The 27,188-nt window shown below is 39.5% G+C and overlaps 2 protein-coding genes across 3 annotated transcripts in view; one reads left to right on the top strand and one right to left on the bottom strand.

Moving 5' to 3' along the window:
- Positions 1-75: 75 nt before the first annotated feature.
- Positions 76-9,210, bottom strand: RBP4 (retinol binding protein 4). 2 transcript variants are annotated; one of them, XM_038408984.2, is made up of 6 exons: positions 9,148-9,210; positions 8,646-8,784; positions 7,710-7,846; positions 7,426-7,532; positions 3,720-3,932; positions 76-281 (listed from the first exon to the last, which is right to left on the bottom strand). In XM_038408984.2, the coding sequence occupies exons 2-6, from the start codon at positions 8,775-8,777 to the stop codon at positions 268-270; spliced, it is 603 nt and encodes a 200-aa protein (XP_038264912.1). In that variant the 5' UTR covers positions 8,778-8,784; positions 9,148-9,210; the 3' UTR covers positions 76-267. The 2 variants fall into 2 exon arrangements, with proteins under 2 accessions (XP_038264912.1, XP_043375073.1); XM_043519138.1 differs by having other exon boundaries at positions 9,101-9,160.
- A 16,153-nt stretch (positions 9,211-25,363) lies between these two features.
- PDE6C (phosphodiesterase 6C) overlaps positions 25,364-27,188 on the top strand; it is a 54,557-nt gene continuing 52,732 nt past the window's right edge. Inside the window, exon 1 of the mRNA XM_038408980.2 lies at positions 25,364-25,843. Within this exon, the coding sequence (XP_038264908.1) occupies positions 25,364-25,843 (480 nt within the window). The remainder of the gene's footprint in view (positions 25,844-27,188) is intronic.

The following is a 27,188-nucleotide window of genomic DNA, read 5'->3' as shown; positions in this document are numbered from 1 at the left end:
TTTATTAAAAGTTTCATTGGTTTATTGACAGGGTGAGCTACAGAGCTCAGATAAAAAGGAAAGGAGTACTTGTGGCACCTTAGAGACTAACAAATTTATTTGAGCATAAGCTTTTGTGAGCTAAAGCTCACTTCATCGGATGCATTCAGATAAATATATTTGAAGTTTGAATGAAGCTGCTTTAAAGATCTACAATAAAACAGTCAATTTGTAAACTTTATATCCATACTGATGTTACATCATTTGCTTCCATAGTTTCAAAACTCCTTAAAGGCAGAATCCTGAAACAAACAAAATAAAATTAATTATATTTCTAAACCAGCACTACAAAGAAAAAAATATACAAATGTACCAAATTTAAAGTGTGTGTAAATGTATTTCCTTTGAAGTAGTCTTACTTACAAATATCAGTCTATTATTTGCAATGTTATTCTGCTCTTTAGATCTGTGGCACATAATTCCAAAGGATTTTCAACTCAACATAGGACAGGAATTAATCAGATCTGTTCCATTTGTTTCAGACATTAATGCTGAGGCAAAGAAGGAACTAGCACACATCAACCACAAGAACCATTTCAAAATATATTGACTTAAGTAAGATTTACCATACTTTTCATTTAAGATCACAAAAAATGGCAGTAATAGACTATCCTAATGCACATACATTTATTTTCTTGTGGATTTTTGCTTTTAGTATTTGCTGATACAAGGCCAGATTGCAATGCCCTGGTTACAATGAAGTAATAGCTTGTTCTGCAAGAAGTCCCGTGGTCAATATAAATATTTGTGATGGTTTTATTGTCATTGGGAATACTCACAGATGGCAAAACTGTGATACCCTTACCCACATTAGGAAATACCTAAATCCACAAGCAGGCAATTGACCTCAAGGTAGTAGCTCAACCTGACCCACAATCAGTAGGAGATATAGCTTCAGAAATGCAAGCTAAGTGGCAAACAAAACAAAAAAATCAAACAAAACCCAAACAAAGAAACCAAAAAAACCCAGCATTTTATCTTCTTTTGCTTGAAAATAAAGATAGTTTACCAAGAACTGCTATTTAGATATAACTATATTTATATCAAGCCAAGACCTGTTTAATTAGTAATTTATTTATTGTGCACTTCAGCACAGTATTAGTTTAAAAAGGCAATGAAGAATCTTTGGAAAAAGGATTTAACTTGAAGATATGGGTCCAGAATCAAAATTGAAAGTCTGGATCACTTAATGATTACCGGTTCTGTCCATTCCCTCTGGGGCAGCTGGCATTGGCCACTGTTAGACGACAGGACACTGGGCTAGCTGGACCTCTGGCCTGACCCAGTATGGCCATTTTTATGTTCTTATGTTCCCTTCAGTGGGAATTTTACCTCAGTAAGGCCTGCATAACAACTGAGTAAGGACATGAGGATTTTGGCACTCTTGCGAATAATTCTGTAATTCTTGCTAGCAAAACTATGAGATGCAGAGAAGCCTCTGTTCACACAGAAATTGCATTAACATGGACTTTGTATGAAGAATTTTCTAATGCAGATGTTTTGATCTTTTTTGTTCTTTTTGCTCTTGTACAAATATCCACAATCACTGTCCATTGCTCCAATGTATGTCTGTTTGGTGTGCAAGAATCTGGCTCAACAATACTAGGGAGTTCAGAATTAGTTAACACTCTGGTAAATGATCCAGAGCTTTGTCTGAATTGTGATTGGCACGCCTGACTAGCGGAGGAGGTGCACAGTTGGCTTTAGGTCGCCATGACACTTGATGCTGGGGTCATCTAACCACCACTCTGGTCCCCAGCATAAAATAGAGCAGCCTCAGAGGATCCAAAACATCAATTCTCACTCACAAAAAGCATAGAAGCCAAACTAGCCCTCCAAGCACTATCCACCATCTGAAAGAGTAGGCAAAGGGAAAAATATGCAAGACAGTGGGGCAGAGTTAAGGTTTGTGTGAAAAGTGGGGGGGTCTTCAGCTTTTACAGGGAGTGGGCAGTTAGTACTGGGGCAGAGTTAAGGTTAGTGCTAGACTATTAGAAGACAATTTCCTAACTTTTGTATTTAAATTTTATCAGTTAATGTTCTATTAATGATATTTTTAGTATGGAGGGTATATTTGCAATTTTAACGGTGCTTTAAAAAACAATATTAAAGACAATTGCAAATATTTTGTGGAAAACAAGTCCTCTTTTATGTGGAGAGTCTCCTGAGATGTTTGTAGATGTTTTGTCACAAGCTCTGAATATTTATGAACTTATACATTTTCTTTACAACTTGTAACTTGCAAACATTCATGATTGATTTACTCATGTGCAAACATTTCGTATACTTTCATGTACATTTAATAGAAACACAGGATGGCTATAGTGTATCAGATCAGTGTTTCCATCTAGACCACTATCCTGTCTCTCACAGTGGCCAGCACCAATTGGTTCAGAGGAACGTGCAAGAAGCAACTTTTGCACACCTCTTTCTAAACTGGAGCTGGAGCACAAAGACTGGGCCCCATTTTACATTCTTTCTTCATACATAGGTCTCTCCATGCCTCTAATCATTTTAATTTCCCATCTTTAGGCCCCTCTATTTCTGTTATATTTTATTTGAGGTGGGGTGAACAGAATCAAACACTGTATTCAGAGTGAGAAAATATATACAATGGCATTATACTATTTCCTGTATTTTTTCTGCCCTATTCTTTAGGCATCCAAACATTTTATGTGCTTTTTTGATTCCTGCTGTAGACTGAGCAAATGTTTTCACTGAGCTGTCCACAGTGACACCCAGATTTTTTCCCTGAGTGGTTACAGTTAATTCAGAACTGAACCATATGCATGAATAGTTAAAATTATTCATGCAGATATTTATTGCCTTGTATCAAATGTGAATTTCATTTACAGTTATGCTGCCCAGTCTAACCTAAATACTTTTGTGTGGTTTGCACATTTTCATTATAAACAAGATTTATTTTAATTCTGTTCACCCACCTTTTCCAGATCACTAATAAATATATTTAGTATCACCTGTTCTAGTAGGAATTTGTGGTGTCCCACTGTCAACATATCGCAGGCTGAAAATTAACTATTTATATTAATCTTTGTTCATCTATTCATAGATTAGATTAATAGATTCATACATTGTAAAGTGAGCAGGGACCACTCTGACCATCTAGTCTGATCTTCTGTAAAACAGGCCATAGGACTTCCCTGAATTAATTCCTGTTTGAACTAGAACGTATCTTTTAGACAAACAGCTAGCACAAGTACATCTACATAAGCTGGGAATCACACCCCTCGCTCGGAGTGCAGATATAGCCCATGACTACTTACTTTCCTTAACAGTGTCTTGTGGGGCTTTTTAAAAGTCTAAATAAATTATATCTCCTATTTGTTGACACATCCAAATAATTCTAATAGATTAGGAGAGACAATTTTCCTTTACAGAAGCTCTGATGTTTTTTTCCCTTTCATGTTGTATTAATCTAAGTGTTTTGCAACTCTCTTCAGAGTTTGTTTCCTGGGATGGGCTACCCAGGAAACCGCAGGGCAGTAAAAATGAAAATCTGAGTATATCTGAGACTCTGAGTTTGCAATAAGAAAATAAGATCATACCACAGCTACTAAGTGCAGCCCTTGCTACTATCGCTGTCCATTAGAGAAAGAGCTTCCTAGCAAGGGAGTCATTTCACCTCCCAAATAAAACTTTTCTGAAAAAAATATTCTTACCATTATGGACAATAACTCTGTATTTTCTGTCCAAGCAGAGGTCGACCTGCCTTTGCCTGACAATTCTCTGTGCCTCAGGTGGCAATCCCTTCGGGTCCCGGGAGAACACAAAGGAGTAACTATCAGCACAGGTACCATTGTCATTTAGTTGGCGGCAGGAGTAATGAAGTGCATAAGTGTCATAATCTGTGTCGACTACCCAGTGATCATCGTCTGAAAGAAACCATAGGGAAGGAGCAAGGAAATTATAGAGGTAGGAGGAGACATTCACCTAGAGAGAATTCTGCATTTACTCAATCACAAAAGAATACCACATACTTTAGTATTAATGATGGCAAACGGTCCACAATGAGCCTGATCCTGACAGGTGCTTGGCACCCACAGTACTTACTGAAATATTGGGAAGTTCCATGCTTCTGGCACCACACAGCCTCAGTCCCAAGATGTTAGCATCACCACAACATGTGGGATGCGTTTAGTCAATTAGATTAAATAAATCAACAGGAGCCAACTGGTGTGAGTAACATGAATTCACCTTTGGCCTCTTTTTGGCGGGAAGCTCTCACTTGAGAGCGAGAAGTGTCATCTTGAAATCATATGGACCCTCTAAAAATCATTCCTGGCTGCTTGACATTCAGTAAACCTGGAAAGAACCTGCTACCTACCTTAGGATGTGTGTCCCTCAGGATCGTTCGCAACTGCCATACAGTTTGGGAGTCCACCCTTTAAAAGGTGTGGGGCAGTCTCAGCCAGCAGACTAGTACCAAAACTGGCATTGTGTTGTCTCTGTCACCTCCACAGCCCAGCAGTCATAGCCATACTGTGGGTGAGTACCTGTGGAACCTGCCTTTATAGTGGATATTGGATTGTATTATTTTTTTAAATACATATTACATCTAAAGATAGATCTGAGCTGCAAACCTTAGACCTGGATGCAAACTTTCCCAATATACAGAAGCATTTGGAGCTAGGATCTTGGTTCAAGCTTATTTATAACCAAAATAAGGTGGGATGAGTGTTTCCAGACATTACTTCTCTCACAAAGAAGCAATATGGGTTTTAAAAGCATACGGTTTTAATATTAAATTGCAATACTGAATGCATTTTATGTTATTAAGATAAAATCTTAGACAGCACCCATATAGTTCTGCCTGTTTGCTTCATTTGTGTGATTTGAATTTAAATCATGGAAAACTATTGCCCTTACAACCAGACTTCTTTTGCTTATATTTCAGTGACATTACAATCCTTTCACAAGCAGTGTTACAGTGTGGAAGGTGCACAAACTGGAAAAATTCTTTTGTATTATTTTAAATACTCTGTGCCAATGTAAAGTAAAAGCCCACTAAGATAGGAGAGTTGCACCAACTTTAATTTTAAACTAAGTTGGTAGAAGTTTGGATCTATTTTAGGTGGGAATAATGGCACCATGGTCATTTTTCTTTTAAATGTTGAAGAACATGCATTGCAGCTCTTATCAGGCAGAATAAATCCATGACCTTTTGGACCATGCAAGCTTCAGAAAACTGCAAGTGCTGATTTTGTGGTGAGGCTGATTGCTCTGGGGCAAAGGTCAGTCCCATTTGGAAGGTCAACAAGAAAAAAATAAAGCCTCTTCTGAGGGAACTGTGGAGCAGGCAATGGGATGACAATAAAGGAAAACTCCCATACTGCACAACTCGCCATCCGGATCCATCCATCACCTACACAGCCCACAAGTGTTTCTTCACACAAGGAGACAGATGGGCTCTGGGGCCAGTCCAAGGAACAGGGTTATTTTCCAAAGCAATCTCAGAGGATGTCTCCTGTATTCCCCTCTCAGCCCTATCACCAAAGAAATCTTACCCATCTCATCACCGTTATGATGACGGTTTTTCCCAGAGTCTGAGTCCTTTCCCTTTCCCTGCTTCTCTGTTTTTTGCCTCAGCATCAAGGATAATGTCAGAACAGCACTGAACATACTATACATTACATGCTCCAGCTCTGGGAATTTTAGTTAATGTTTCTGCATCCACAGTAGAGAAATCACAAATACTGTTTTCACCTACGTCCTATTTACATAGCAATTACTGTCACTGAGGTTCTTTGCTTTAAATTTCTTGTAGGGAAGTAGAATTAAAAAAACAATAGATATTCTGAATTTTGAGGAAATAGCCATCACCAGCTTGTATCATGTAGATCAAATATGAAGCCTAAATTACTTGACAACGTTTTAAGTCTGCATTAAAACTAAGAAAATATAACGCTGGATTCTGTGACGCATTAATGTCACTCATTGTTTTACCGAAACATGGGAGAAATTTAACAACAAAAATAAATCTACTTGGGAACTTTCTTTATACTTCATCTCTGTCTAATGGGCCTTATTTTTGTGTGTACAGTGGTGCATATGCTCTGTTAAGGACTGAATACATAACGGTTAAAATGGTAAAACACAGGGTAGAGCTGGAGAAAATAAATATGTTCGTGCTGGTCATGCACCAGATTACTCACAGCTCTCCTAGTCACATTACCTTCTGAAAAGCTCTCTTTTCCTACCACAGAACGCTTTAAGCTGCATTTGTGTGGAAAAAGCATATCATCCTGGTGCCTTTTAGGTTTCTTATAAATGTGTATTTGCTAGGCATATGCAAAGAGTCGTATCACAAATGCTAGTGATAATTTGCAGTTAGAATTTCAGATCATTCTCAGCTATTTAGTATTTAGTGTAACAATTAATGCCTCTCTAACCTCCCTACATCCATAGAAATGAATCTGCGGGAGTTGGGTGTAAGGGGAAGAGCTGCCATCTCCAGTTCCCACAGCTCATGGACCTCCTCCTCAGTATTTGGCTTCCATGGAGTTGAAAGAGGTGGTTCTGGGTTCTGCCAGATTCTCCTCCTCCCTCTTCAGGAGGACCAGAGTTTGCAGCAATGTATAGTACAGTGCTCCCATCTCTGCAGGGTGGGGCATCCAGCAATCAGGGAAATCCCTGGAATTATGTCTCAGCAGTGAGTTGGCAAGAAACTGGACAGCAAGTCAGAGGCAAGTGGCTTCCTGAAGATCCCCTGAGAATTGTGTGTTTTTGGAGTGGAGCCCTCATCTCTTCCAAATTCCACCTTCCCCCAGTAGAAGTATTCCATGGAAATTTCTCGAATGAAGAGTGCTGGAGTTTCTACTCCCCTAGGTGGGTTAATCTCACACAGGGGAGAATGGGGCTCAGTATTAATGTGTTGAGAGTTTGTCAAAAAAAAAGAGGAAGTCCCTGTATTCACAAAGTATCCACAAAGGCTAAGAGCCGCAAAATCCTCCTCTACCAGGTTGTTGAAGATTAAATCTGAAGTTAGGCTTTTTCAAGAAAATTAACAGTCAAATAAAAAGCAGATCTGAACTAAAAAGAGCTCATAGTCTTCTCAATCTCCATCTACTCCTTTCATGAGATGACGCTAGTCTATATTATGGGGCTTGGAAGGAAAATAATTGTATGATCTTTGCCATGCAAAGACATTGACTTCAATAGGTTAAACATCAACCAGCTAACACGTGAAAACTAGGAACTGCCTCATCCACTCTAGGATTTTACCATGTGGCAGTTACCATGTGTTAGCTAATATGGCTAAAAAAAATCCCTTATTTTCCCCATGTAGATGCACCAAAAGTGACAAGGGCTATCACGCAGCCCTGAGCCTCCTGCTGCAAAAACACCCCACTACTTAGTAGTACTCACTTCCCTTCTGGAGAAAGGAGGCTACACCCCAGTACTTCATCTTGAACTTGGCAGGATCCTCAGTGTCAGTGAAGGAGCCAATCATGTCAGCACAAACATCCCAGTTACTACAAATAGAGTGAGACAAAAAGACACTGAGTTCAAACCGGGCAGCCTGGACTTGGGGTCAGATAGTGATGAACACATGGGTACGAGGAAAGGTTAGAGCAGTGGAGAGCTCAGCAGAAAGTCAGGGCCCTGGGGAACTGGAGTGGGAAGAGAAGGAAGGGTACCAGGCAACTTACTTGAACAGCCGGACTCTGCCCTTGGCAGTGGCAGTCAATTGTCCATTCTCTTCTATGGTGAACTGGGCTACCACGTTGTCCTGCAGGAACAGTCCCTCAGGGTCTTTTTTGGCCATGGCGTACCACGTGCCACTATACTGCAGGGAGAGGAGAGAGGCTCTGGTTAGGCCTGGGAAGCATGGAAGTCCCAAGTGCAGGGAAGACCATAAAAGCTGGATCTATCTGGACCTTGCAGAATTCTGCTGATCTTTGGCCCCAAGCCTCCAAATCATACCATCAAATTAGAGAATAGATCCAGCTGCTCCCAAGTCACCAAAAACAATTTGGGTATAATGCACCAAGGAGCACAAGCACCACAAAGGTTCAGATTCAGCAGCTGGATCTAGCCAGGTTTTGATCCCAATCCTCTAAGTTCTAATGTTTAAAAAGAGAACAAGGATAGCTTCTCCTGCTGTATACCTTGCTACGCTAATACAAATAATCAGAGTAATAATAATGTAACTCGTCACACAGGGGGGCCGAAGTTTTGCAGTGAAACTAGAGCAGATGAACTTCTCTCTTCTGGTAGAGTTTCTGAGTTTGAATTTTTTCAAATAGCTGGATCCAGCAAGCCCAAGTCTCGATGGGGGTGGGAGTGGGTTTATGGTGCTGCTGTTCCCATTTGTAGCAGGGGCTAGATCTTTTGCTGCATGACGAGCTGCTGCTTTCTCCCTATGTTCAGAGCACACCCTTGTTCTCGGTTTAGGCCTTTGGGGCTCTGGGGCCACAAACTGCCTGGGGGTTTGTGGTGCTCTGCACTGGAGGCCAGGTGTTTGGCATAGGAGGAGTGGGCAGACTGGGTCTCTATTTTGATAGTACATTTTGGGCCTTAGGGCAAAATTTGGCAAGATCCAAGGAGAGCCAGCCCCAGAGAGTGGGGAGGGAGCGGACACCTACGCGAGCCTTGTCGAAGTTCTCTTGGACTCTGATGTTGCTCACGCTGCAGTCCCGCTCTGCGCGGCATCCACAGCCCAGCAGGCCCAGGGCCACCAGCAGCAGCCAGGCCGGGAATCTCCCTGCCTGAGCCATCCTACTCCTATGCAACAGCAAACAGAGACAGACCAGATCATCAGCCTGGGGGGGGTCCCAAGGCACCTGGAAAGGAGGGGTCCCCAACATACCCAGTGTCCCCAAGATGCCCAGAGGGCCCCCCAAAGCAGCAGTGGGGTCCCCCCAATGACAGTAGAGTACCCTCAGCACATAGGGTGGGTGTTCCCCTAGGCACCTAGAAATGGGGCCCCAAAGCATCTAGGGAGCCCCTCCAGTGCAGATGGTGGGGCGTCCCCACTGCCTCGCTGCAGGAGGGCTGCAGCATTCCTAGCCCCATCCCTGAGCGAGCCGAATCATCACACACGCGGCGGACGAGAGAGGCTTCCCCCGCTGGAAACGTGTCTCTTACAGAGCAGCGCCGATCCCCGCAGTCAGCCGGTCTCTAGCCCGAGCGCTCGCCCTGGGAGAGGAGGCGGCCGGACGGCGCAGGGCTGGGAGCGCTTTATACAGCTCTGGGGTGGGGGTGGGGGTGGGCTCTGCTCTTTCGTAACTTCGCGGGGCGAAAGACTAACAAGGGGAGTGGGGAAACCTGGCCGATTCCAGCTAGGCAAGGGGGCAAGGGTTGCGTAAGAACGGCAGAGCAGGCGGGGGGTAACCCAGGCGATCTTTAACCCCAGCCCCGGGGAGAAAAGCGTTTACTGAATCACACAACCCAAAAGGCAAGACCCCAAATCAGGGAGGGAGAACGTGAGAGAAGAGAGAGATGCCAACTGTCCCGGTTTTATATTATATTATTATTATTATTGAACTACAATATCATCTCCCACTCTAAGAAAAGGAGTACTTGTGGCACCTTAGAGACTAACAAATTTATTAGAGCATTTTGTGGCACCTTAGAGACTAACAAATTCCTCCAAAGTCCTGCTTCTCCAACGTACCCAGAGGAGTTAGAGCTTGTGGCCTCATTTGTCTCCCCCAAATGTCCTGTTTCTGCCCTTCGAATGCGGGCAGCATCGGGGTACGTGTGTGAACGTTTCAGCCAGATGGGAGCTGTTTATTCCAGAGCCCCAGACCGGTTGTTGCTGGTGCCTGAGAACCCAAGCCCAGCTTCCAGATACCAGGAGCTGTCCCGAGCTACAGCCTGGAAGCCTTTCAAAGCCTGCTCCAGGGTGCAACAGATGTGTCCAGCTGCAGCCTGGGGACATTTTTTGGGGTCCTGCCTTCGGAGGAGGCAAAAAAGCACCACTCACTTCAGTCCTAACACAAGCCTGGTGGGGATGCGCATGATTGTGAATGTGCTAAGGTTTGCACCCACCACTCGGGTCCCTTTCTATGTAAATGATGAGGCAAAGTTCCTTCAATTTCTTTCTTGGCAAACTTGTTTTTTTGTTATATAAAAGATTATTTTTTTCCTATCCAGGCAAGTGGTGGTGCCTCTTGGTCAATATTTGTTCTGTAGTTTCAACATCTTTCGAAGCATCAGAGAAACCCTGTTAAACATTTTCCAGCTAAGTGACTCAGAGCAGGGTAGGAAAAATCATTCGCAGCAGCACCAGTTCACATATTCACTTCACTTCCGTGTTTTTAAAGAGTAAGGGGCTAAGGGTGTTAATTGAAGCCAATGCCAAATGTTCATTCATTTCAGAATTTTTTTAAAAAAACCTCATTCAAATTCAGAACTGTTCAACAAGATGGAGGAAAAGTGCTTTGTAAAAGCACATGCTGGACAGAAATAGGGCACCTAGTCCAATAAACATGTCCTTCCGGTGAAGTTTATCGCAACCCTTCAGTTTCCTCTGTCTCTTAATAAAAATATTAAGCTGTGTGATTTAATTTTTTTTTTACTATATATCTTCCTTATCAAGTTCTTCCATATAGTAACTACTAATTTAGTGGAATAGTTTACCTGAATTCTTTGTTTATGCCACATTTCCTGATTCTCAGGCTGAGATATTTGTTGTTTGGACCCTTTGCACTAAGAGCAATTTATTTTGGTTCTCTTTCTCAGATCTCATCCTAGGTCAGTTCCAAGTTGTCTCTATTGAGAATAAGTTCAAACTCTTGAAGCCATTCCTCATAACAAATATTCTTACAATGCTATAATACATAAACTTGTTTGTAGTAAGACCACTATAAAATAGTGCATGTAGCACATACAAAGGTGCTGTATATTGTAATGCCGATGAGCAAAAGTTTTCAATTTAGAATGAGATTTTTAGTGCTGCCTAAGAACTGTGGACCCATTTAAATTAATGAGAACTGGGGATCCATATCCCCTGGACAGCTTTTAAAACCTCTCCCTTAATTCCTGTTAATACTGGTGGGAGACAGTTATGCACTGCATATAGCTCTAAGAGAGACCGATACACATAGGAGTCTCAGATACATGGGTGCACAACTCCATATAACTGATCTGCTTTGTCCATCTTCTCACAAGATCAATAGTAACAATGAAGAGGGTTGTAACTTACTTTATTACCCTTCATAGCCCTATACTGTTTATTTAATGTCAGATAAAACATGTCTATAATTTCTCTCTGCCACTTTGGTAAGCACTGTTACCAGCCTTTCTCTTCATTCTGACCTCTGTAAAATCTGGTTTCAGAGTAGCAGCTGTGTTAGTCTGTATTCGCAAAAAGAAAAGGAGTACTTGTGGCACCTTCTAGACTAACAAATTTATTAGAGCATAAGCTTTCGATGAAGTGAGCTCTAGCTCACGAAAGCTTATGCTCTAATAAATTTGTTAGTCTCTAAGGTGCCACAAGTACTCCTTTTCTTTCAGTAAAATCTTTATGCTTATTTCTAATCCCAAATCAACTTTCAGAATAAGGTCTGTGCCTTTAATATTACACTCATATAATTCCCCTTTGAAAACATTATGACTGGAATTTTCAAAAGAGTCTAAGGGAGTTGGGCACTCAAACCCCATTAAAATTCAATGAGATTTAGGTATCTAACTGCCTCAGGTTCCCTTGGAAATCCTGTCCTTAGAGTTTATTCATGTATGCCCTGCATTTTGATAGGCAACAGGCCCAATCCAGCTTTTGCTGAGGCTGCCAGAGTGCCAGAGTATCATCACCAGCCACTGTCCTGACCACACCCACAGGCAGGATTCAACATTGCAAAGGGAACCGTCTGCAAGTTAATGTTAATTCAGTTTATGATAATTTACCCTTGGTTGACCTGCGAGTTTGATGGGAGGATGGCTACCATCTTTCAGCACTATTCCATCCAGATCCATATATCCAGAGTGTAGCATCTGCAGATTTTATGTCCCTCCACTCATGGAAGTGGAGGGGAGCATTTCTATTAATATCAATGAGAATCATGAACACAGATCATGTGAATGGAAGTGAATGGCTCATAGATTCTTGAAAAAGCTTAGGAGGAAGAAAAACATTCTTAAAGCTCCAATATGATGTAAACAAAAGAGCTATTTATAAAACAGCATACATTTACAAAATTTATCGCAGATCAACATGAGTCGGTAGCCAAACTTGTGCTGTTTCACTAGCTGATTCTTACATTTTGACAGCATATTGTGAAAAGTATGGACATTTTGAAACCAGTATGTATTTCTTTCAGATGCATTTTACTGAGGAAAAAAAGTATTCTAACTTTAAAGTTAGTAAAGAGGGGAAAAATAGAATTTCTGTCACTGATTTTCCATTACAATGCTTTTCCCATGAATAGCCTGTAAAAATAATTAATATTTTCCATAATGATAGTATCTATATTTTCCATAATGACAGTGACAGTCATTTTTAACACTGCAACATTTAAGTTTAAATACTGAAAGGACTAGAATTTTATTTATTGCAATATAGTAAGATTTTAGTTCTTAGGAGAAAAGTTGGCTCAAAGTATGGGCAATAGGATATAGAGCATTTAGTTTAAATCTTGTCCAGCTTGATACAGATAGAAAGACTTTTTGTTCCCATCTTCTGGTTCTTTGTTGGCTTGTTATTATTTATTTCTAGGGACTCGTTCAAAAGTAGCAGTGTGCAGGGCACTATCTTCTGAGATCAGGTCCTTTCTAACAAGAGACAACAAATGACATGAAATGAACCAGTGATCTCAGTGTATTTTGTAGGACACAAACATCCACATCACTATCACAATTGCCCTACCCCCTCCAGGTGACAGCAGTTAAAGCATAGAGGCCAAGGATACAATGGGCTGGAAAATGTTAGCACTTGCACTATTCCTGCCTGTGTATTTGTTTTATAGTTAAAGGACTTACAGCTTCCAAAAATGACAACCTGACTCTTTGTCTGAGCACTAATTTCACCTCAGAGTCTTCAAAAAGAGTAATTAAAATAATTTGGTTTTTAAAATGTTAACTGCATTTTCAGCAGCAAAGTGATCTCCCTTATAAAAATTGTGATTCTGTGCTCACAACTTTCTCTTCTAGATTCCTTGAGAGAAAAAGGGTTTGTGTCTGCTTGTAAGTCTGCTTTTAATGGGTTCTACCATCTCCTTCCTAGATTTTCTTCTGAGCAGACAGGAAGCAAACTTGAGATAATTCATTTACAATAATATTTTTTCCTTCTGAACATTAAACATATCACCCAAATCCATCTGTCATGGTTTATTCATCATGCTATGACAGTTAATTTTCCCTTAGTATATAGAATACAGTGCTATTTATATTGATGAAAATGGAATTTTCAGGGTGGGAAAAATAAAATATGCCACATATTGTCAATTAAGTGGAAAGAGAGTCTTTCATATACTTTTGTTTTTATTTCTTTGTTTTCCGCATCAGCATTTTGTTTCCTGGGCAAGTCCTTAAAACCTGTCTAGAAACCCCCAGGATCTCTCCAGTTCCCATTTACTCCCTACACACTCAAAAATTCCAATATCACTCGCATTGTTCTTGCAGCAAATGAGATAAAGAGATGCATTTAGTGCCAGACAGTGTCTCTTCTGAGTTGGTCAGATGCACTCTCTCCCATCACAGACTCAGTGTGTTGCTTGTGCAGTACAACCAGACCCTGCCACTCTGGAACAAGGGACCAAACTCAAGATTCAGACTTGGATGCTCTATGTGCAGAAATATTATGCTTGTGCTAGGCCATGAGAATGGCCTTTTCACAGTCAGTATTCATTTTTCCCTGGTCTATGTTTATATAAGGATCCACGGTTGCATAAAGCTAAGATAAAATATGAAAAGAGCTATGTGCTTTTTCTTTTAAGAGGTCAGATGCAGATGAATTTAAAATAGAGTTTAAATTACATTTAAAACAAAGTTACATAACTGTATGGGAGTTCTCCAAGGAATAGCAACTGTGAAAAATTGGGACAGGTTGGGGGTAATAGGAGCCAATGTAAGAAAAAGACCCAAAAATTGGGACTGTCCCTATAAAATTGGGATATCTGGTCACCCTATCAAGGAACAAAGCCAGAGCTGCAGGCACTCTTCTCTCAGAGACCACTAGCTCATCCTAGTCCTAAGGGGCACTGTGCTGCAGAAGAGATGTAAATGCACATTCTGCAGACCAAAGATCTTCACAAGAGTAGGACTTTAATCCCAGTATCCTGGCCAAATACCAACTTGGGGAACTCCATTCCAATTACCTACCATTTCCCTGCAGCTTCACAGACAGGGTAGTCCTCTTCACATTGTACCTAAATTGTTCTGTAGCATTAGTCTACGTTTGGTATTAAACAGCAACTACATTTAATCCCAGAAGTGGATGTGTTTCAGTGGAAGTGTGGGAGGGGTTTGATAATTCTCACGTATAGCTTGCATACCTGTTAAGTTTGTGAAAGTGCTTTGGGATGTTTCAGAATAAAAGGTGCTATATATGTGGTAAGTTATTGTTTATTATTGTATTATTGTTATTGTTTTGTATTGACAAAAAAAATTAAACCCATGAAAGGCAAAACCAAGGAAAATTAGGGTACCATATGGGATACAACGTCAGCAATTCAAAGTGAAGAATGTTTCCAAATATGTTTAAATCTGATTTACCATTGTTTAGCTACATGTGGCTTATCCATGAGACAGACAAAAGGAATTGCTAGTATCACAAACCCCCGCATTTAATTCCTTTCCCTGACTGGCAGAACAGCTCAGGGAATGGAGGTGGGGCTTGGCAGCTCTAAACAGACTGATTGACAAAAAGCAAGATTTGCTTTTACATAATTAAATGTGGGAAACAACCAAATCAAGGTTTATCATTAGAATACTTGGTTGCTTTTTAGCATTTTCCTGCATAGCTGAGTCAATTGTTTCCATCTATAATAATCATTTCAAAAGCAATGTTTTATCATACTTTTCCTGTTCTGATCCAAATTGACTAAATAATAATATGATGCTGCACTTTTACAGCACCTTCTAGGCAAGGAGATCAATGCACTTAACAAACATTAATGAATAAAAACTCACCAACCTTTGGGTGAAATCTTGGCCCACTGATGTAAATGATAAAATTCCCATTGTCTGCAATTGGGCCAGGATTTTACCCCAAATCATTAGAAGAATGTATTATTATTATTCCTAGTTTATAGAGTCTATAGTATCTCAATCATGTCAAGAACGAGGGGCTGATGCTGCAATCCTTACGTGTGCAAATAATCCTTATTCACTGAAGCCAAAGGGATTATCTATGTGCAGACTACTCGCACATGTATAGTAGTTGCAGAATCGGGCCCATAAGCGTTGGCCTAATGGAATTACTCTGGATTTACACAAATGTATCTGAAATGAAAATTTGGCTCCCAATGTGCAGTTTACATCACTGTTCACATCACTGATGAATAGTTTATGGTTATCTTTTTGGCAGCCCAAGAAACAGTATTGTATAATGGCATTTAAGAGTGCCACAGCATCATGAACTATAGCAGAGATGACCTGTACCCACTGATGGGGGGGGGCGGGCAGAATGAGGGCAGCGGCTTCAGCAGAAGTTAATGTGCATGCTCAATCCATGTGACTCATAGGATCTGAATCCATTTCAGTAGATAGGATAGCATTTACTGTGACAAACAAATTAATATTCAAACCAGAGAAAGTAACCCACAGCAACCCTCAGCAACCTAGTAACATCAGTAAGTGTCTGGACAAATCAAGATCAACTTCTTCCTGGAAACCCTTTCTGTCCTCCTGCTTGCCAATGGATTTCCATCTATTGCACTATAAGTAAGCACAAACATATTCAGTGTGTGAAACTGTCACCAAGGCATAATGTCCTGTCAAGATAGTATCAAAGAGCAGCTTAGAAGTGCTGGCAGGTGAATTCTTCCTGATAGCAGAAAGAGAAGTTGTATCAGTGAGTACTTTTGCTGCTTATTAAATCATTATCATTCAATTTTTCTCATAATGCTTTCTAGGGGGAGCTTTGCCATTAGCTCTCTAGTTAACTGACTAGTTTAAAATCTATTTTTAGCAGTTCAATGTGAGAGAGAAAGAGATGAACCAAGTAAGTTTATTTGCCCGTTGTTTTAAAATCATAATGTGCATTACATGTCATAAAGCTGTTTTGGATCAAGAGATTTATTATAGATTTTAAATGCTTTTTAGATTAGATGAACATGCATGCATGCAATTTGCCAGAGAAAAATTAGAAAGAGAAAGAGAGAGATTAGATTAAAAAAGGTAACAATAAAAAGATGTTTTACAAAATGTTAATCACTATTTTTTTTAACCTGGAGTTTAAGACCACTTGGCAAATTTTTAGATGCATATTTTGTTAACATTATAATTGTTCTTTTTGTACCCTCAAAAGAAAACATGTACTAGCTTTTCTTGACATGCAATTCTTTGGAGATATTCCTCTAACAAAAACTTCTATACATGGTACCTGTCAGGTGAATTTTAGCTCTTGTAAAATGTTTTGCAAACATTAGCTACTTAGCTGTTGTAGCATTCCTGTCAAATAGGGAAATAGTGTCATCCTCATTTTGCAGATGGGGAAACACACAGAAATGTTGAGGTCCAGATTTTAAAAAGTATTTAGGTGCTGTGCTGAGCATTCCAACACCTGACTGAGTTAGGAGCATAATCTCACTTTCAAAAAGGGATTTAGATATTTAGGAGCCTTCATTGATTGTGGATGGGATTTAGGCTCCCAAAAACCTAAATCACTTTAAAATGAGATTTAGGCACCTAAATCATTTAGATGTAATGCCGAGTGCAGCAATGGCTAAATACCTTTAAAAATCAAGGCCCAAGTATCAGTGCCAGGATTACAATGCTGGTGTCCTTTGCTATCAGTCACATGCTTTGTCCATACACTAATTTGCAATACATGCAATTGAGTAACCCTCACTAGTGAGCAAAGGCTACATTGCACCAAAGCCATCTCAGTTGTAGCCAGCCAGCTGGAAGAAAGTCTGAACAGCTGCTGGTGCTGCCAGTGGCAACCACGCAATACCTTCAACCTACAGCAATAAATTATTCTAGAGTCTCCCCCACAAAAACTGTGGGGACCTACAGCCATTGGTTTGACAGATCCCCGAAGGTAGACTATAGTGGTAGAAGGGAATCATGAATAACCCGTAACCTTCTGGAAAAGTCTAACTGATCTTTTTTTTTTTTTTTACATTTTGTAAGGGAAAGGGCTAAATTTTTACTTTAAAAAGAAAAATGAAAGCTGACATTAGCTTGTGCATTGTTAGGCCCTCAAAGTGTGGAGGACAAGTGGCACCAGGCTTTGTAGGCTCCAAAAGTTAGCATTGTTAGGGACATGGGCCTGATGGGCATAATTGCACCATGTAAGAGGTTTGTGGCTATTATGTCAAGTGTCATGAGTAAAACCCTTATTTTTTAATACTAATTCTTTGATTATAAGAAGATGATTAAAATCCATCAGATAAATTACTCTATATGTAGAATCCTGGGGATTAGATACAAAAATGATCATTAGCTTTATTTTATCCAGCCCCCTGCTGGTGCCCTAATGTCCCTCCAGGATATTCTTGAATAATTTGTCCAATACAGTTTTTTATTATTCAAGTGATTGGAATGCCATGACTTAGTTTGGGAGGTAATTCTGCAGTCCACTAGACCTCACATTTAGGAAATTATTCCTTTTTAGAGCCTAAACTTTCCTTTGTTTAATATTATGCCATTCCATTACTCTTAGTTATGCTACCTTGTATTGCCTTAAAAATTCCATTCCCACTTTTGTATTTAAACCTTCACATACTTGTAGATGGTTTTCATATCCCTCCCATGTTCATTTAGGCAAACAATGCAAATTTATCTCTTGTAAGTCAATTCCCCAAGCTTCTTAATAATTTTCTCTCTGAATTATTCCAGTTCATAGACATCTTTCTAGCATCAAGGTGCCCAGAACTCAAACACAGCATTATAAGTGTGAACTCACAAAAGCAATGTAAATAGATTATTAATATTATGCCACTGGTCCATGCCATGATATGTCTCTATATGTAGCACAAAAGTACTTTCTTTTTTTTTTTGCTGCCATAGAACAATTCAACTTCATTTCTAACTTGCTGTCCATGATCATACCTACGTCTTCTTCAGCATTAGTACTTTCCATATACTTTCCTTTCATTGAACAGCTATGTTTTGGATAATTCTTATCTAGATGTACTATTTTGCATTCTTCTCGGGTGAATCTCATTTTATTATATCTTGTCCATATTTGTAACCTCTGTAGGCCCCTTGGTATTTGTGTCCTCACTTGTGTTCACAAAGCCTCTCCATTAAGTATCAAGCGCAAATTCAATTAATGTGCTATCTATCTTTTGTTCTCGGTTATTAATAACATTACATAAAACCAGGGTTAGCACAGATTCTTCTGGCACCGCACTGGACATCTTTTCCCCGCTCAGTAATTACCATTTATCATTGTGCATTGTTTACAGACAGTCAGTATTGAAGTCCATACAACAGCACTTGTATAATAGCTACTCCATCTACCTCTTTTCATTCAGTGATTTCTTGCCTTTTAGCTTTCCCTAATTATGTTTTTTAGAAGGATTATAAATATATATCTATTGAAAAGTGAAGCCAACATTTTTTGCTACATTATTTATTTTCTTATTGTGTTGAACCTTTCCCAAACATATTCTAATGTTATACAGATTTTAGAAAAATGTACTTCATGTGAATCTTGTGATATTGGGTTGCACTAGTATTCTGGCAAAATTGTTACTAAACATTTTAAAAAATTATAAAAATTTCTGAACATTAATATCATGGATTAATCATATCAACCTAATATATCCAGATAGAGGCCACAAAAATCCAGATATTGGAATTTTTGCAATTAAAGTGAACAAGTTACATCTATGTTTGTTTTGAAAATCTTGGATGAATTAACTATATTAACTACTGTCAACATGGAGATATACCACACTCAGACATAAACACTGAGCTGAATGGGAAACCATGTAAATACCTTTGGCATTTATATGCTACTTGACTCTATTTAAATAACCACCTCTGTCAGTTATCCGTCTTAGGAATTTCCATGGACTGTAAGAGCTTAGGACTAGCATACAACTAAGAACTATGTCATAAATAGTTTTATGTGATGTAGTAACTGCAGACGTCAAAGGTAGGCTATGTCATACATGTTAAAATAACAAACCACGTATATGTCACAATTACTTTGAAATAGCAACACTGTCAACGTCAAGCACTTGTACTAGTTTTTCTGTTCACGTTGCACTGAAAATGATTATGCTGAGTGAACTTCTAATGTTAAATCTCTCTGTATAATAATGTGAACATTTAAATCTCATATTCACTAAAAATGTGTTCTTTACTGACACCTTTTAGGAAACTTGACAGTAAAATCCTATATTAGGAGATCTGAGTACTGGCAACATCTGCAGATTTTTTTAGGTATAAACTTCTTGTAGGACTGTATTACTAAGAAAAAAATGTTTTAAAACTGTAGAACTGAGAGAAGGACTGGGGGATTTGTAAGAGAACCCAGATGCTTTATTGGGGTGTGATGAATTTAATGCATATATATACAGTGAAGTCCTGGGGTCCTAAACATTGAAGCAGTTTAATTTACAGATCACAAAAAAGAAGTACAAGGAGCACAAAAAGCATCATTAGGTTGATGTTTTCCTAGTTATAAATCACTGACTTCAGAAAACAAGTAACAATGGCACAAATAAAACAGGCTTAATAAAGCAGTTAATTAACTTAAGCACCAATAAAGAGCTTTTACTTTGATGCTATCTCTTTCTGTATATTTTCACAAACACTTAGCACAAAAAATTGCAGGTGCCAAAGTGACTGTAATAAAGAAGATCCTTTGCAGTTATCAAATAATTTAAAGAAAGGTTAACCTAAGGTCAATCAAATTGCATCTGAAATGAAGGATGGTCTGAACCTGTGATTTCATGCAACAAACATGATTCATTATTTGTAGATAAGCAGATGTATGTCGTAGAATTTAGCAGAATTACACTAAGCCAATTTAACTGTTATCTGCTTAAAAAATGGGGACACAAGATACTACAGTTAATTGTGAACTGTCACAGCTAAGGAAAACTATCAACTACTAAAAAACTAGCAAACTGTCACAGCTAAGGAAAACTATCAACTACTAAAAAATGACACCCTATAAAATTAGTCTAAATGAAAGCTAAAAGATTTGAACTCTTTTTCTTAGGCAATTAAAAAGCATGCAAGTCCTATCAAATCTCCTATAATAAAAACCTTAGCACAATATTCAAGGAGCCTGACAGCCCCAGAAAGCAAACAATAATAAGATCACAAAAAATCAGATTTCAGAGTAGCAGCCGTGTTAGTCTGTATTCGGAAAAAGAAAAGGAGTACTTGGGGCACCTTAGAGACTAACAAATTTATTAGAGCATAAGCTTTCGTGAGCTATAGCTTGTTAGTCTCTAAGGTGCCACAAGTACTCCTTTTCTTTTTGCAAATAAATCAGTGTTATCAAAAGCAGACCAAAAATCTAAGCTCAAACCCCACTTTGGGGGATAACGCTGTGATCAAATCTCCTATATATTGTAAAAATATATTCTATATAGGAATAGCAACAACATGGGACTGTCAATGATGCAGGTAATATACTCAACTACTACTGCTAAAATGTTTGATCTACTAGGCTTTAGCAGCCTCAAACCCACATCACCTACCCACCCATCATCTCCACCCCAAAAAACAAAAACAAAACAAACAAAAAAACCAGGGACAGTCAGCAGGGTGATAAACTTTCTTAAACACAAATGGATGAGGCCGGAGATTTACACCGAAAAAATATTAAAATAAAGAGCTTTGATATGGACTGATATTGGAAACATGCTGTAGCATATAGAAACAGTAATGTCATACTTGGGCACCCTTTGAGTTCACAGCAAGCTGACTGGACAGCGTCAGCTGCACAGCTAATAATCTGTGAAATGGTGTTCTTTAACACTAAGTATTTGCCTAGTTTGTTTTTAAACAGGACTATGTTGGTTTTACCACTGGCACTCTTTTAAGTTTACCAGCCAATGTTAATTTGTTGCTTCACATCCCTCTGCATTGGTTTTTAACAATACAGTACAGAGTGGCTATATACAGTATTAAAGTTATATACAATATAAAAATGGGTGTCTATCAAGTTTCTTATTCATACCACCAATTGTTAATGCCCTGTGTTGTTTGTTTGTTTGTTTGTTTGTTTGTTTGCTTTTGGGAGGGAAAAGGGTAGTCATTCCTGCCCCTAAAAAACAGGAAAAAAAAAAAAGCTCAGTGTGATTATAATTAACAAAACATACTGCTACTGCATAGCTTTGATTTTTATGCTGTATGGAATATTGGAGCCCAATTTATTGTGCGCTAATGAGTCTGTTAATTGTGCCAACACAAAGGGGTCTACATAGCCATTTTACTATACCAACACATACTGAAGCACTGGCTGTTAGGCAGCCTTGTCTCCCTTCAGTTTTGCTTCTGTAGCCTGGACATAGGTAGCTGCATTTTCTCAGAATTAATGAGATAATGCCATTGTACACAACTAATCTTAGCGACACTGGTTTCTCACAGTTAATAAAGGGGAATGTTTCTGTGTAATTTTCTTGAAGGTGTGAACTAGAACAGACTGGAGAGTTTATAATACCCTAAGAATCGCTATAGAGAAAGTCCTTGTGTTGGTAGAAAAATATGACAGAAAAAGGTTAGAAAATACAACACAAAGCTTGTTTTTCGTCATCCTGCTGCTTTGGTTTACTAGTGCAGTTCTTTATCATTGTCTCTTTTAAAAAGTAGCATAATGTATGTGGAAATATAAAAAATACTCTATGAATAAATGCCTCTCTCTCTAGAAACAAACATTAAATGTCTGCCATGTTACTTTCATGCATTCTGATCATATTATGAAACAATTGTGTAAGAACACAGAAAGAGGACGACTTCTTATGCTGACCCTGCTCCTGTGCCTACTGAGTATGGGACAGGAACTATGTTAATTGTGTTGATCACTGATGAAGTGAGCTGTAGCTCACGAAAACTTATGCTCAAATAAATTTGCTAGTCTCTAAGGTGCCACAAGTACTCCTGTTCTTTTTGCGAATACACACTAACACGGCTGCTACTCTGAAACCTGATCTCTTTTTGGTGGTGGACAAAGATCAGGGGCCAGAGCTATTGTGATGTAGGGGCTTTGCACCATACTGCCAGCATAATCCTGCCATAAAGTCAACGTAACCAACTCAGGGTGTATAGGAGATGCTTCAGCACCACAAATCCAATACAAGGGCATTTATGCCATTCACCATGCTGCTGATGTAGTAAAGAAAAAGGAGCATGGCTAGAGGAAAGGGTTGCCAGGATGCCTGTGTGGTACGCTGATCCTCAGCTGCATTTATGAGCCTTTGGGGCTATTGCAGTTTGGCATAAACTAGAGCAGTTGTCAGGTTGCTTTAACACAGGGCAGGAGGAACAGCATGTATCAGAACAGAGAAGCAAATATAAAGATGAGCTTTAAGCCATGTTTGCACACCAACCCTTGACTTGTTCTCTGGCCAGTTTGGCTGCACCAGAGGATCTGTCCCCAGATGTCTATGCTGATTCTTTTAGATCTGTCAGTTGCCTTTAGAACAGTTGACACATGTTGGCGTTAATACATCTGTGGCTCCTGGCAGGATAAACAGTGTTTACTTTGGTGTCTCTGTTCTTTTCACATTGAGAAGATCCAAAGTGTAGGACTGGTCAATTCCATGGGCCGCTCTTGTGGAGTTCTGCAGGGTTCTATTTTGTCATCCCTTCCTCACTATGTATGTTGAGGTTACAAGAGGAGTTTGGTTTGGGTCACAGTCCCCATTAGTATGTTGACTGAATTTAACTCTACACTGTTCAATGGACCAAAACAGTTTATAGCCATTCCGTTTTCCCAGCCTACATCTACATTGGGATTTTTTCCCCTAAAATTTTCCATAATTGCTACCATCATTCCAACTCCACTGGTACTGGCAATAGTGAGAGTTCTAGTGGGCTCAGGGGCTCCCCAGAAATTTTATATACAATTTAATCTAACCTTACTCAGAGCAGATATCAACTGTACACAACTTAAAACACTGAGAAAGCATTGTCTGCATTAGCATTCCCACAATGGTTCTGTGGAGTTGAACCATTGGTAGCAACGATAGCAAATTCTATGGAAAAATTCATAGTGTATACAATACTTTAGTTCCTGGCTGAGATTTAGGCATGGTTGAGAGCTAGTCCTCCGGTTCAGTCCTGGTAAAACCAAGCAACGGTGGTGTGCTAGGGAAAACAACTATTATTTCATTTATTTATTTTCAAGATATACTCACAGTACATAGAAAGGACCATCTTTATTCTATGCTCTAAAATTGTTAAAAAGACTTCCCCAAGAATCTTCCTTCATCTAATAACTAATATAAATAATAACCTAGCAGCTAAAAATGTATTTCTAATCTTTACCATCTGCCAACAGAGTTCTCCCATTCTCTCTGCAGATATAATGGCAGAAGCCATATTAGTTGAGGGAGTTCACTTGCCTTTTGTTACTCATGTTTGTACACTAAGAGTTTTACTGGACCTTGAGCTGCTCCTGGATTTTCAGATAGCAGCTGTAACCAGGACTTCTTATTTTCCTTTTCACTTGACCAGGATATTAGATTCTTTCCTATCCAATGTAGGCCATTACACACACTTCCCATCATTGCTGCTTTTGTCACTTCTTGATTGGATTGCTTCAATACATTCAACATAGAGTTACACCTGAGGACCATTCCGAAACTTCAGCTATTTAATAATGGTTCAGTATGTCAACATGTTTTACCAGGATCCATAGATTTCACTGGCTTTCCTTTTATTCTGAGGTGCAGTTCAAGATGTTGGTTTTGGACCTTTACTGGCTTGGGTCCTTGGTTTCTTAGATAATATGTTTCCCCACGCATTTTACCTGGACAATTGACATCAGCTGAAATATTCAGCATTCACTAGATTTAAATGTTAGCAAGCAGGTTGCAGAGTGTTCTGGTGAACTCCAGAACTCACTCGCTGCCCACCCTAGTGTGAAAGAGAGCCCAAGTGTGTTGACATTCCGGACATGTTGTGAGTCTTGTCCATTCAACCAGACTTTTCCTGAGGGATCAGGTGAAAAGAGACTGTTTAAGTTGGTTAGAGAGTGCATTTAATGCAGCTCTTTTATATGATGTTTTGTCATTGTGCAATTTGTGGTTTTAATTAATGTTTTTATTTTATTGCATGTATGGTTAGAGGCAGATGACTGGACAACAATAGAAATACAACCATATGTATTTCATTCGTATGGAACTCTGGGCAGTTTAAGGATTTTGCCAATAAGGTTTAACATTGTAATTTGCATTTGGTCACTTTCTTTATTTTACCCTTTTTTGAGATCATGTCTATATACCAAAAGAAAAAAAAGTAGCATGGCAGTCCTGTTTGGTTTCCTGCATTTACTGTACCAAATCCTAAGGCTTTCATTCCATCCCTACACAGGTAAAAACCCTTTGACTTGAACAGGCTCTTCCTATGTAAGGCCCATGTATAGCTTTATGGTTCTTAACTACCTGGAAGGGAAGAAAATCTTGAAATTTTAAGCAACTTTACTATGCAACTCTGTTTTCTATTCCCTCTTCACCCTGCAATCACGTGTGTCTGGGCATGTGCATGTCTGAGCACATGTATGTACATGCAGCAATAATTTTCAGACATATGGGGAGAGATTCTAAGTGGCATTCCCCACATTAACTGTCAATGGAAACCTTTTGTACAGTACGTCATATAGCATATGCAAGAGAGAGCATGTGTGTATATACATGAACATATTTACTCATTATCACATTGCCGCACAGAGCCTAAGACTGGATTGGTTAGTTTAAAATGCTAAAATGATTCCCTTGGGATTTATGAGCTAAGAGTGCTCAAGGGTTTAGTGTCCTGACATCTCTTTAATTAGCAGCCTCTAAGATCTCACACTAAGAAGACACTAAGCCAGTGCCTTCTGTCATATGTCAAGGGTTCCAGAAGGTTTGGAAGCCACAGAGCAAGCCTAGTGTACTATGCCCGTGACAGCTACAGTATGTGCAACAGACTTTTTTCCTACTAGCATCAGATTAGGACTTCTTGCTGCTGCTCCTACTTCTAGGGTGATGCAGTTCTAAAAAGCCATAAGAAAGAGCCACACAAAATGGGTGGGATAAATAAAGACGATGTTGAGAAATACTTAGAGAACAACCCCCAGTTTGCCAAGGAGTATTTCGACCGAAAGCTGAGGGCAGAAGTGCTGGGAACCATCTTCAAAGTCAGCCCTGGGGAAGTGAAGGATGGAGTTTCCTTCAAAGAGATGTCCCGGCTGGAGGAATCTCATTTGCTCTTTGAGCTGCTGACAGAAATCCAGGAGGAAGAAAGCAGCATGGAGAAGATAGTGCACAAGGCCCTACAGAGGCTGGCACAGCTGGTGGCAGCTGACCGGTGTAGCATGTTCGTCTGCCGTGCCCGCAATGGCACCCCTGAGGTTGCCACCAGACTTTTCAATATTACCGCCACCTCCAAGTTTGAGGAGAACCTGGTGGCCCCAGACAATGAGATTGTTTTTCCTCTGGACATTGGGCTAGTGGGATGGGTTGCTCATACCAAGAAGCTTTTTAATGTACCTGATGTGAAAAAGGTAAGTGTGTGTCTTGTTCTGGGGCCTGGGTCTCTATTCCTTTGCTGAATTTCTTGTAGAGGGCCTATGGTACAAAATGGGGTTTTTGCATAGACTCGTTCCTCAAAGTGCCAAACCCCAAATGGGAGACAGAAACCCAGAATGAGAAACATGAGAAAACCAATGGGATATGAAGTTTAAAATCAGGTGGGGTCATTTTATCTAGTGTGGTTTGTTACTTCATATTTCCTGATTCAACATTTGTGATGTAAATAATTTACTGTATATCAAGGAGCAGGACATCAGATTAGTTTGGGATTGATGTAAATTTGAGTCCTTAATGACCAAGGTAGGCTCCTCTCTGTTGTCCTAAGCAAAGTGGTAAATGTTCTCTCTTATTATTCCATAGTCACCCATTCAGACCGTTACTGAATAGATCAGTTATTAGCATTTTGCTTCCCTAGGGCACTGATGACTGTTAGTCAGAGCTGGCAGTGATTTTTAAGGCAGTGAATGAGCTGAGAGAAAAGATGGGCACGAACCAGAGTATTCAGATTGAAGTCTAGTTTTCAATGTAAAACACCCAGAAAGCTTGAGGGTGTTCAGTTCAGATCCGTCTCTAGATGAGACATAACTAGTCAGATCTGCTCATCACCTTTCAGAGCACCTAATCTATTTTCACAGACTCATCCTTTTCACTTGTAACTTAGACAAAGGTTACATCATAAGTATCATAGAACAAGCATTACTCCAATTCCAAATGTATGAACGAAGACAGCTTCAGAATGTCTGCTCTGAAATAAATGAGGAAGCAGACACGTTCTCTCATGGACATCGACATCTGCAGACTTGCTGAATTTAAGTTATCAAATGATGGCATCTCGTCTGCAAACCTCTCAGCGCCAGACATCAGCTGGTGTAAAGTGGAATACTCCAATGGAGCTATGCCAGTTAGATCAGCTGAGGATCTGGCTCCTCGACATTTAATTCATAGTTTTATATCAAAATTCAGTGCCGTTTTAGAGAAAGAAGGTCTGTCCTGAATTCAATGAGAATTTTGAGTGTACAAACAATGCACAAAGGGAGCCTTTATGGATTGCAAGTATCCATGGCTTCATGGAGATAAACAAGACATTTTACATTTAATCATATTGCTAAAAGTCAGCCAAAATCAAGGCTATTTTAATTACAAGCTCATATTGGCCTGGTTTCGGGCTATTTTTAAAACTCAAGAAAAGAGACAAGTACGTATGAAAAGAACTTTTCCTAATTTTTAAAAAACAAAAGGCTCAGACCTGCGGTCGTTACGTAGACTAAACTCCTGCTGAAGTCAATGGGAATTTTGGGAGCCAAAGTAATGCAGGAT

This window comes from Dermochelys coriacea, chromosome 7 (assembly GCF_009764565.3).
Source record: "Dermochelys coriacea isolate rDerCor1 chromosome 7, rDerCor1.pri.v4, whole genome shotgun sequence".
In the NCBI taxonomy this organism is placed as follows: Eukaryota; Metazoa; Chordata; order Testudines; family Dermochelyidae; genus Dermochelys; species Dermochelys coriacea.
Note: the sequence above shows the minus strand (reverse complement) of the source record. Positions and strands in the feature narration are given on the sequence as shown.